The following is a 12,643-nucleotide window of genomic DNA, read 5'->3' as shown; positions in this document are numbered from 1 at the left end:
CGTGACACACACCCTCTTTACAGTGCTAATTGTGTCAGAGGTGTCAATGGTGTCTTTTTATATAAATTGTGTTTCTGCATATTATAACCTGCATATTAATATCATCTAATGGTGAAATTTTGGGATAAAACCTCTTATATGTGCCATGCACAGGTTTAAGAGTGAGAGCATTGCAGCAGTCCCATATGGAAAAGAAATAGTAAAAACTTACAAAAGACTTGCATAAAATGTGGCCTACTTCATATAGTGAATCATATAAGGCTTATATGATTTACTCATGAAAGTGGCCACTTTCTCATTACTTTCATATATTGTTTTAGTAAGTATCCAAAACATACAAGTTTCATTTGTATAATTTTTCAAGGGATCTTATATCCGTTTTCACTCTTGTATGCTTTTCATACAAGTTTCACACAAGACAGATACAAACTTTATAAGATTTATATATATCTATGTTTGTTCCCCTGCCATCTATGAGACAGAATCAGCGCAAATCTTGGTCATGCAATAACATTTAATCGGTTACGCAACTTAAAAAGTAACAGGTTAGGTTGTATCTGAATACTTTAACATACAATAACACAGTCTACACTGTCTAATAATTAAACTAAAATTATGTTTGGAAGGAACAGCCAATTAGAAGAGAGTTGGCTTCAGGGAGGATTGGCCTTAAAGCGTGGACTTAAAACAGGAGTCCAAGACATGAAGTTGGAGAAGAGTGTCATTTATGTTATGCTGTTATCATGAGTAACCAGCAATAAACGGACTGCTTCTTTAAGCACACTGTTTATTTCAGTTCTTACACTGCTGCTGTGCTTGTGGTTAAATTTTGTATAAAGTACAATGCAGTTCAGTTTGTCTTTCTATTGCACCACAGAGTCTACTCATACATGTGTAGAAAAAGCTCGACAGGCCTGCTGTGCCCTGTTGTGGGAAGGGAATAGCAAACAGTTAGCTACAAATAGATTGTAAAGATGTTTGTGCCTGTGAATGCTTAGAGATTTAGGGACTTTTGCGAAACAGCAGGTCAGACTTCATAAGTGGGTTTTGGAAAGCTCTCTGCAAGGGAGATGGAATGACTGGAAGGTCAGTAATTATGGGAGATTGTGGGCTGTTGGCTGATTAAGTGGGCCTTATGTTTGGCCTTGAATACTGAAACCCAGTGGCTGATTTCCCTGAAGTGGACAGGAAGCTAAGTCCAGGGGGAGGGAGCTCTACAGAGGAAAACCCTCCTTCCAGATGATCTCTTGTGAATGCAGGGGAGTGACAAGGGGACCCTGTTTCTGTGAGCGGACTTTGAATGGATTCATTGAGAAAATGCCAGCCTGGTGTGGAGTGGGGGCCAAATCATATAATGTCAGAGGAATTAGCAACAAACTGTCCAATTACAATGTAATAAGCTGTTTTAATTAATGATTTTCATTTACAAGGCCAGATCAGAACTGTATTGCATGTTTTGTTAAATAAAATATGTACGGTGGTTTTGAAAGGTTCAAAATATAATAGTCATTTTAGATTGCCTTTTTATTTCTGCTTGGATTCGTTCAAGGTTTTTGCATGGAAGGATAATGATGTTTCAGTTTTCAGCATCACTAGATCTCCTGTCTTATGATTTACACTTCACACGCTTTCGGTACTAGACTTTCATCGGGAAATGTGGTAAATGTAGAGCATACTTAGTGACATTTGCGATTGAAAGCTTCACTTTAAAAACCTCTTAACTGTCAAGCTAAGATTTCTTTTTCTGTCTTTCTAGGCGTGTTTGCTCTGGACAGCATCATGCAGAACTGGTTCACCCTCTTTACCCCCACTGAAGCAACCAGTGTTGTGGCTAGCACTGTCATGTCCAACAGCACTATTGTCCGCCTGCATCTGGACTGCCATCAGCAGGAGAACCTGGCCAACTCTGCCCGCACCTTAGCCCTGCAGTGTGCCATGAAGGACCCCCAAAACTGTGCCCTCTCAGCTTTGACACTCTGTGAAAAGGACCACAATGCCTTTGAAACAGCCTATAAGATTGTACTGGATGCAGCTGCCACTGGAATGAACTACACACAGCTGTTTACAATAGCACGCTACATGGAGCACCGCGGTTATCCAGCAAGGGCCTACAAACTAGCAACGTTAGCCATGACTCACCTGAACCTAAGCTACAACCAAGACACACACCCGGCCATTAATGATGTGCTCTGGGCATGTGCTCTCAGCCACTCCCTGGGTAAAAACGAACTGGCAGCCGTCATCCCTCTAGTGGTGAAGAGTGTGAAGTGTGCCACTGTCTTGTCGGACATTTTACGCCGGTGCACTCTAACAACACCAGGTGGCATGGTGGCACTACACAGTCGCAGAAACTCTGGAAAGCTGATGTCTCTGGACAAAACTCCACTCAGGCAGCTACTGGACGCCACAATCGGGGCCTACATCAACACAACGCACTCTCGGCTGACGCACATCAGCCCACGCCACTACAGCGAGTTCATCGAGTTCCTCAGCAAAGCCAGAGAAACATTTCTCATGGCACACGACGGACACATCCAGTTCACACAGTTCATAGACAACCTAAAACAGATATACAAGGGCAAGAAGAAGCTCATGATGCTTGTTCGAGAGAGATTTGGTTAAAAGACGATCATATGACCAAATTGTATTTTTGTTGTTGTTGTTTTGTTTGTTGTCTCCTTTTTTTAAATCCTTTCTAACTTGAAGTGAAAATCCACCTAAAACAACTTACATGTGAATCTTATTTCTGTGCTTTAGGACTGCTGGGTCTGATGGATAACACAATTTCCTCAAGGCAAATATTTAAGACTGTGACGTTAAAACGTTACCGAGCATGATCACACACAGATTCTAGTGTTGGGTAGCCAACACTAGAATCTGGCCCAAAAGGTTTTAGAGTAAAGTTTAAAATTTGGAGGGGAAAAAAAGACTGTAAACCATATCCGCAACACCCGGGGCCAAGACTAAAACAGAGTGTACACACTTTTTTGTTTGGGAGATTTGAGGCTTTTCATACCGGTTCTGTCCTTATCCAGCTTATTTCACCATAAATAGATATACAAATGCACTGAGTCTTTTGTCACATAAATAATTCTGAATGTAGAGTTAGTTGCTACTGGTGGATAGCTAATGGCTATACTGTGACCATGTTCGTTCCAAGATAGTTGCTCTTATAACGCATACAATTGTGATGTCGGCCAAGACAGTACTGTAAATACAGACGTTCCCATTGGGGCTTTAATCAGACATGTAACTTGTAAATCATCTTCACCCCAGTAGCAGTAGCTACAACCATAGTCATAACTGCAGCAAGAGTAATGCCCAAAAACTTTATCTGCTAGTGATTATATTTAGCCTTCGAGAACCAGAGGAAGGAATCTACCTTTAATGGCCACTCATCACCACATTCTGGAGTCAGTGTGGCATCATCATAGTAGAGACACAGAAAAGCAACAATTTTTCTTATTTGACAGTATTCTTTTGAAAATGTTTTTAATTATTTAAATAGTTGCCAACTATTATTTTCTGTTGATCCACGGATAGATTAAGTAATTGGATCTCTAATTAAATGTATTACTTTGAACTGCAATATAATCACAAAGTTATAGGTACCGCTCCACCAATTTGTGATATTGTAGCGCCAAACCATAATTCTTATTAAATGTTTAAAAGATAAGCAGGAATTACATTTTAGAGTTCCTGTTCAGTCTGTTCAGGGAGTTCTTCCTTCCCACTGACAACAAGTGTATGATAATGGTAGAGTTATTTCTCGAACGTTGTATGGTCTTTTCCTTAACCTCCGAATACACGAACTCTTCCACGACATGCATTTTTCATTTCTCTTTGATATTTGTGCATATTGGGGCCCGATGAATGTAAAAACAAAGAATTACCAGATTTTTTTTTTTTTTTACCTTTTTTTTTAAAAAGAAAAATAAGAGCCACATATGAGGATATTCGTTTAAAATTTTGATAGAACAGTAGTAGTATAATGTCCTCGTAAGTGGATGTCAGGCCCATGTAGAGCAAAATTGAATATTTTGGTCTAAATAACCCAAAATGTGATGTCCACATATGTGGACGCCAGGTCCTAGGAGGTTAAAGCACTTTCAAATGATTCTGGTTTATGATGGCATAAAAAACCAAGTATGCAGCTCAAATGAAATGTAAATCTGTTGCTTTTTGGTGTCTTAACAGTATAGACACTGAAAATCTTGGACTGTTCACCAATACCAAACATTTTTATTTATTTATTTTTTGCTGCTTTCTGATGTTTAGAAGTTACCCCGCTGACCACTGTTATCATTATGCAGCAGATTTTTTTTGTTTTTAAATGTAGCTCACAGAATTTTTTGTGTCAACACACCAACAAACTTGGCAGTTATCTTTCAAAGGCAGCAAATAATAAGACCACTTACTAACAAGCGTAAATGTATAAAGTGTAATGATTTTGCGATGTTGTATGGGGGAAGAAACACTTGCCTTCATTTCTAAGAAAACTCCACAGGGTACCTTTAATAGACCAGACTTTTTAAACATCACTTTATCTGTGGGAGTGTTGTACACACTGTTTATACATCTGGCCCCTGGTATTGATGTGTCAAAAAAACCCCAAAAACTATGTATTTAGTTTGCAAAACTGTCACTTTGTTTGAAGATTTTGTTTTCCATTACATACAAACGTGAGAGGGTTTTACGCTGTGTATTTCCTGTATTGTCCAGTGGCAAAATGTCTGCCTTGCACTGCTCCTGCTTTCCTCGGCTAATGCTCACAGCCTCAAAGAGAAGACAAATGGCTTTAAACCAAATGGACCATTTGAAGTGACGAGTACCTCTTTTAAAGGATCCAGCTTTACTCTTCCCCCCAGGCCTCCTCACCCATCTGCTCAAGAAAGGCTCTAAATCCACCGTCAAAATTCATTTCGCTGCCATTTCCAGGCTGGTTGTTTTGGCTTTGCAGTGTTGTCGCAAACGTTCAGTATGCTTATTTGACGGACACATTTGCCACGATAGCACGACGACAAACCATCGCAGTTCTTATCCTCGTGGAAACTATGTATATTCTCAGGGATTTCTCAAAAAACACAAAACAAAACAAAACAAAAAAAACAGAAACAAACAAACAAACAAAAAAAAAGGCAGAAAAAAGAACAAAAGCATTTTATTGTCCTGTGTATATATGAAAGTATATGTCTGAATATTGAAAAAATGTATATGTTAACTAATTTATGACAGAATATTCTATGTAAGACACAATACTTGAAGCTGCAGTAATTTTGGAAACAAGCGAAAAACAAAACATATCAGAGGGACTTCTAAACGTTGGCCTGGCATTGCATTACGGGCCCTGTTTGGGCTCTGCAGACATGAAATGAACTGCAGAAAGTGGCCGGCAGGAAGTGGACGTGCAGAGTGGGTATTATCCAGAGCACAGAAGTGTACTGAGGGGTTTTACAAGTCATTGAAGGAGGCAGAGCGGCAGCAACATACAGCTGCCAACTGCTGCTGTTCTCTCATTGTGGTCAAGTCTGCCTCATTCCACCTTCTGCAGTGATTTGCTCACAAAATGAAGCTTTTTTTTTTCTTTTTTTTTTGAAGTCCATGCCTTTTCTCACTTCTTGACTTTGTGCAGGACAGAAAGTTGCTCTGTACAACAGGTCTTGACTGTTCCACTTCATTTTTAAAAAATTTATTTAATTGTAATGTTATTGTCTCTTCCTCTTTAACTTCATGTCTCTAGAATTCCTCACACAAGAACAGCCTTCTTTCTTGCCTTGTCTTAATGCTTTAAAATAACCAAATGGGAGTTCTAACTACCAAACTCTTTTCATACGCAAACTGACCATGATGATGGCCTTTTAGTGTCTTTGATTTGTAGCTGAACTGGCTCTGTATTCTGTGCTTGAAAAGCTCATCTCATCTTCTTCAGTGTCGTCTCTTAGAGGTCTACTAGTAGCTCTTTTGTTTAGAAATGAATGATGTGCCCTTTTATTTATTATATTAGGTAAATGATTGTACAACCATGTCAACATGCTCATGAAGTTAAAACTAAGATTTGATACACTGATCGATTTATTTATGTAACTAAATCACTGTTTTATAAAGTTGTTAATGAATCAACACTTTGCTTTAATTAAATTAGATTTTTGAGAGGAAAATGTCTTTGTGTTTATTATTGCTTTTAAGGTACATATTGCAATTTTTTTTTAAATGTATTTAAAATAAATTGATTTTTATTTAAAATGGCTTATAATCAGCCACTATCACTATCTTCAGAATGTAAAGAAACACTCCTGTTTATTTCCAAAAGATCTATGTATTGTGTTAAAGAGATACCAACTTAAGTTGAGCTGGGCTGTACTTTGGTGTAATACCAATTTGTAACATAAGATGCCGTAGTATGTTAGTAGTGTCATTTTGACTTTATCAGGAAAGTAGATTGGAAACCCTTTTTAGTTTGTAGCTATCCTAAGACATGGGATTGCTAAAAAATAATATTGCAACTTTTAAACTGGTGCTGCTGAAAGCTTTAGTTAAATTCTGCATAAGGTGATTGCTAAAACAGAAAACCGTAAAATACAGGAACGGCAGAACTGTCAGCTATCATTTTAATAATCCTCTCTCAATTTTTTGAACGCTAAATTATACAACACCAATTCATAACAACAGTTTCCTCGAGGCACTTTAATATAGGGCAAAAACCAACAAGAAGATCTCCAGCAGAACCAGGCCCATGGAGGGGCAGCCATCTGCTGCGACGAACCAAATCAGAAAGTTATGTGGTAATGTGGACTGATGACCGTGTGTACAGCAGCATTTTAATCATTATATTAAACGCTGTAGGTGGCAGCCACTGATCTTACTGTATAAATGTAACAGGGCTCGGTAGTGGTTCTAAAAGTTTGAACTGCTTCGAGCTTTATTTGTGACAAGCACATTAGCTTACCAAAAATGCTAGCTAGCTAGCTGGTACTGCTGGGATGCTATATATTCACAAGCAAACATAAGCCTAAAAAAAAGCTGGCGCTTCATGCAGTGATGCTAGTGTAATTCATGTTAGCGCTAACTTGTAGTTAGTACAGCTTTTTCTCCAGGGACCAAAAATTCACAGAACTGCTATATGATGAAGCTAATCCAACAATGAATCCCGAAGCTAATAGGAAAAGGAAATTGAATTGAAACGAAGGAGCTCATCATTAAATGTCAGAAAATAATCTGCATTCTTAATTTGACTTTAGTCAAAGGTCAAAGGCCTATAGATTTCTCCGTAAAAATCACAGTTTTTATTTGTGAATCTAAAATTGTTTTTTTTAAATAACATTTTTGTTGCGAGTTGCTCTTTTCTCTCTGTAAATCTCTTTACAAGTAAAGTATTAAATAATTAATTTTTCATTTAGTGAGATTCATTACTTCCTCTTTTTATTGTCCATTAAGTTGTTAATTAGTAATACATAACTACAAGACATAAAAAAAAATGATAATGATAGAAAAAATATTTTCCTACTTTTGACTGACTTCCACAAGATTTTGTTTTACCAATTGCATTAAATGGTTTGTTTATTTGATTAGTTTAACTCAGCCAGGAGTTATCAATTCACCTGCCAAGCCAACCTGCTAACATAGTTTCTGGGGGCAATGGGCAATTTTTTGAGGCTTGTGGTGGAGCCAGTAGATACCAAGACTTCCTGTTCCATCTGCCAATACCATGTTGAATTAAAATAAATGTAATACATTTGAGCTCTCAGATGCAGACTTTGTGAAAAGCGGTACTACGCAGTCATTTAAGCATCACTGAAAAACTATTTTACAAAGTGGTGAAAGAAAACCCTTTTATTATTAATTATATATATAAGATCCCTTAATCTTATTTATGTAATAATAAAAAAGTTTTAATAATTAAGCATTTTAAAGTAAAAGCACTAATTATATAGAATAAAATTAATTACATTATTTTGTCTGAATTCATAAAAATATTATATATCACTAAATTTATACAGTAAAGACTACAAAGTAATGACCCAGCTTTTTTTTAAAAAAAAAAAAAGTTATGATTCATAAAGTAAAATATTTAGATTCAAAATACAGTGGAGCTGAAGTAGGAAGTGGCATAACATAGTATAAGTACATTGAAGCCTGTACTTGAGTAACCAAAGTTAATTAGGTTCTACCATTGGGCCCAGTCATGCTCTCAGCTAAGGATAGGTGTTGGGCATTGACAGTTAAACCCCTGGCAGTTTAAAAACTGTTTTACTATGTCTGTCTGGTAAGAAAATCACACATGAGTAGAATGGAGGTCATTTTTTAGGGTAGATTCAAGATTCCTTATTTGTCACATGCATACAATACAACACACTGTGAAATGTGTCCTGAACTGCTCATTGACTGTGCAAAACATTATGAACAAGAAGTAAATTTAAATTAAAAATGGGAAATTTTAAATTAAAACCTGAAAATGTACATGTGCAAATGGAATGTTAAAGTGCTTTATGTCATATTAGCACAGCAATGTATTGACAGAGCAGTGCAAGTAGAATAAACAAAATGACCAAAGTAATTTAACAGTAGTGAAGCAGTAGTACTCTTCCTGTTCATTCCTGGTCCTCCTCACACATCCTGTGGGGATGATGCCCCTCTATGGCCTTGTCCAGATCTCCTCTTGTAATAACTCCCTCATCGTACCTATCTCTGCCACCAATAGTGACAAGAACACTAGCAGTGGCAAAAATAGAGAAAAATAAGTCAGGGGGGAGAACAGAGAACAATGGGCTGTGGCCATCACCTGCAAAAATCTTCCTTTTTGGGCGCTTAGTTTGTTGTTGTCTCTCCAGTGCACCTATTGTCACTTTCCTTTGGATCATAACAGGTGAAATGGCTCATAGCTTCATAGCTAGACAGACTGATAAGCCTTGAGTTGACCAGATTTTTTGTTATACCCTGATGGTAAAGTGTTAGTTTGCATCATATTAAAGCTTACCAAGCCATCTCGGGTATGTCTCCCAAGAATCTTTCTTTATACAAGTGTTATTTATCTTCTGAATGTGCAAAAAAAAAAAAACCCTCAAAGAAACATGGAAGCACTTCCCTCCATTATTTACATCTATTTTGGCCTCTGACCCAAGGCTGTAGTAAAGCATCTTTTAACATAATCACAGTTTTTAAAGAATTTTAAAGAATTAAATAATATAGAATGAGGCTTCAGCATGATCAGAGTAAAAATACACATTTAGATAATGCGTATTATTAGATTAAAAAATCTTCATAGCTTTTTATTGAGATTGATTGAGATATTTAAAAAAAGAAAAAATAGAACTGAGAAAAGTCAGAGAAGAAAAATAGATTGACATGTGTGAGAAGATGACTTCAGGAGTTTTTATTTATCTTTGTGTGAAGAGAGACTCACAGAAGATAATGGATTACTTGGATTGCAGTTTGTTTTTAATCGTTGATCTTAAGCTCCCTGGGCAGCAACGCTCCTCCAATCTGCTCATTTCAGACTTCAGTTAATTTAATGATTATGTGGTGAAAGTTTCTCAACAAACTTCAACTTATTCTGGTCCGGTGTAGTTTTGGACTGGAATTCATTCTCATTTGTTATTTAAAGAAAACGAGAATGTTTTCTGAATTACTTTGAATATATTAACTTGATCATTTTTTAATAAATCCTCATTTAGTAGTCTGATGATACCTACTCACCAACACTGCAGTAATATCAAGCCCCTCATAAACAAAGAAACAAACGTGTGTTTACTTGTTTACTCAAACGAGTAAACAACCTCCAAGTGAATGATCACCAGAAGGAACTCATTGTTTCTCTTGAAACTAGTTTAACGTCATGCAATGCTCATTTTGTTATTTTAGCCTTTCCTGATTCCACTTCCTCCGTCTTTTCAGCAGCAAGCATGGGCATGAAGCATCGGGAAGATTAAAAAAAAACCCAAAAAACCCAACCCCCATCCCCATTATAATCTTGATAGTCAGCAGGTGTTAAAGTGGGTGGAGGAACAATCAGATCTGGTGTAGCATAAATGGTAAATGGACAGATTCTTATATAGCGCTTTTCTACTCTCCTGGAGTACTCAAAGCGCTGTGTACAACATGCCACATTCACACCCATTCTCCCAAGCACTGACTCTAAACTGAGTGCTTTTCTAACAACATTCACACTCCGATGGATGCATCAGAGAGCAACTTGGGATTAGTATCTTGCCCAAGGATACTTGGCATGCAGACTGGAGGAGCCAGGGATCGAACCACCAAACTTCCGATCAGATCAGTAGGTGATCTGCTCTACCTCCTGAGCTACAGCCACCCCCAAGACTTATTTTTAAAATAATCATTTAAAAATAAGTCACATGCTGTGATCAGATGATTGCCCACTACTGCTCTTTGTGGATATCCACAGAAGATTATACATGAGCCATTGAGTTCTTTCTAACTCCTTAAAATCTTTATTTCTGAACTAGAAAGGAAGGTGGTATTAAAAAAAAGGAAGCTAAACGGCATAATTGGTATCATTGTCACTATAACTTGCTGACTGCTACACCATTAGCCAAGAATAAATTTATTACTTTGTCCTAAATCAGACAACTCCTGCATAAAAAAAGAAAGAAAGAAAAAAGACAATTGCAAACATCACAAAAAAGGAGCATGAAATGTGTAAAAAAAACAAACAAACAAACAAACAAACAAACATAACAGTTATCAGATTTACTGAAACAGGGATGAGTGAATGCCTTTAGCAGTTATGCTAACAGAACGGGGCCCTGAGTATATTACTACAAACTCAGAGTACAGCACATACTTAAAATGTCACCTTTATACTTGGCTAGTTTTCAAACCAGGTGGTGATGCCATAATGTAAGACGGATGCTGTAGTAGCAGGTAGATTGTCACACGAACACTTTCCGTCTCTGTCAAAGAAGTGTAACATCAAATGGACCCCTAATGATACTTTTCATTTGCCTCAGGAGTCAGATGTCAGAGATGTGAGTGGCGTCACTCCCAAGTTGAGCGTGTTCCAGTGGTAACCTCAGAAAAGCAAGGCAAAGCAAGGAAAACTGTAGTCAGGTAGAGCCATTCATGCAATACAGCACACAGCTTGTTTTTTTGCACCTAAAAACACCACCACTTATCTAAAAATGACTTGACCTCTTCTTGAATTTAGTTTGGTTGTTTGTTTTTTCTTTTGAAGCTCACAGAGAGAAAAACTCAGTACCAGGCTATTAGTACAGACTACCAGTTTTTTCAGTGAGATCCTGTTGGTGGTTTTTGTTATTATTTATGGTTCCTTGTTGTAAATTCTGAATCTCTTTGTTGTGTATTAAATGTTTTTTCCCTTTCCTGTTAGTTCCTCATGGGGCTTTCCCTATTTTTCCTTCCTTTATTATTTTCCCCTCCTTTATAGTGTGTGACTGAGGTCACCTGTACACCATTAAACTTCAGTTTCGTGTGTGATTACTCCGTATCTCTATTCTGTTGGCGTTTGTCCTGTGTTTGCTGGTTTCACCTGGTTTAATTTCACTGTTTGGACTTCTGTTATTAGCCTCATTGTACTTTGGGCTGTTTGAAAAATTACTTTTTTATCTTCTTTAACTGTCCTCAGTCTCCTGTGACATCATCACTTACATCTCCAAAATCTCACAGCCATCAGTCACACAGTCACAGACTGTCCATCAGTCACACATCAATGCATAGCCACATATATTTATGAGGTATCTCTGTGTATTTAGCCCTATATGCTTTTATTGCTACTTGAGGCAATTTGTTTTCGGCCACTCAGCACAAGAAAATTGTTCCTGTGTCAATCAGAACATATCCTATAACCAGCCAACAGCATATTTCTGTAACACCATCTGTGTGACTGGCACCACAGATAAACCTTATCACACGTAATCACACATATCCCGTGTGAACCAGCCTGTTATTTCACTCCTGCTGCAACACTGGTGAAGCTATTGACTCTGTATTATCCATCTGTGATGGGGACAGAAAAAAAAGTTCTCATGATATCACAGCTTGGAATTTAAAAACATTGAATCATCAGTGAGACCTTTTTTTCTTTTTTTTGTTTTGCTTTTGTAAATGGCTTTATAGATGCGGTATCTTCATTATTCATGATTATTTTCAAGTGGTATCACAAGCTAAGTTAATGCCAAATTCTATACACAACAAATAACAACTGAAAACATTTTAAGGTTTTCTTTTCAGCAGTTGGGATCAAAAGACTAAAAGCCACGGTCTGAAATCTCTATGAAATCGAGTTTTGCAAAAAATTTTTGCGGGTCAGCTGACCTATGCTGCTCTTGATTTTGTGTTTTACTACTCTTCCTGCATTTACCCATCTACATTCTGCAACATATAAGCCCATATTACAGTCATTATAGCTGCTTTCCAACCAGTCAACCAGTATAAAGGTGGAATTTAGTAAGTGTTACCAAAGAACCGCCCAAATCTGAATTCAAACTGAAATCTCCTCCCAGAAGTCCTATTGTATAGCAGCCATAATGAATATCTTACCTTAAAGCTATCTGAAATAACTTTAATTATGGCTAATGGGACATAACAACTGCATGTACACCATGCTCAGTGAAATCTGATATTTAAAAAATCCACTAAAAGTCCCCTATAAGCTCACAAAAAGGAC

The 12,643-nt window shown here is 37.3% G+C and overlaps 1 protein-coding gene across 1 annotated transcript in view; it reads left to right on the top strand.

Moving 5' to 3' along the window:
- The window catches only part of LOC308392661 (zinc finger SWIM domain-containing protein 6-like), a 52,111-nt gene extending 45,931 nt beyond the window's left edge, over nt 1–6,180 (top strand). Inside the window, exon 14 of the mRNA XM_080875815.1 lies at nt 1,757–6,180. Coding sequence (XP_080731941.1) covers nt 1,757–2,622 — 866 coding nt within the window. The 3' untranslated portion in view covers nt 2,623–6,180. The remainder of the gene's footprint in view (nt 1–1,756) is intronic.
- Nucleotides 6,181–12,643: the final 6,463 nt, after the last annotated feature.

This window comes from Rhamphochromis sp. 'chilingali' (genome assembly GCF_963969265.1).
Source record: "Rhamphochromis sp. 'chilingali' genome assembly, chromosome: 2".
Classification (NCBI taxonomy): domain Eukaryota; kingdom Metazoa; phylum Chordata; class Actinopteri; order Cichliformes; family Cichlidae; genus Rhamphochromis; species Rhamphochromis sp. 'chilingali'.
The sequence above is the reverse complement of the archived record's forward strand: the minus strand, read 5'-3'. Positions and strand labels throughout refer to the sequence as shown.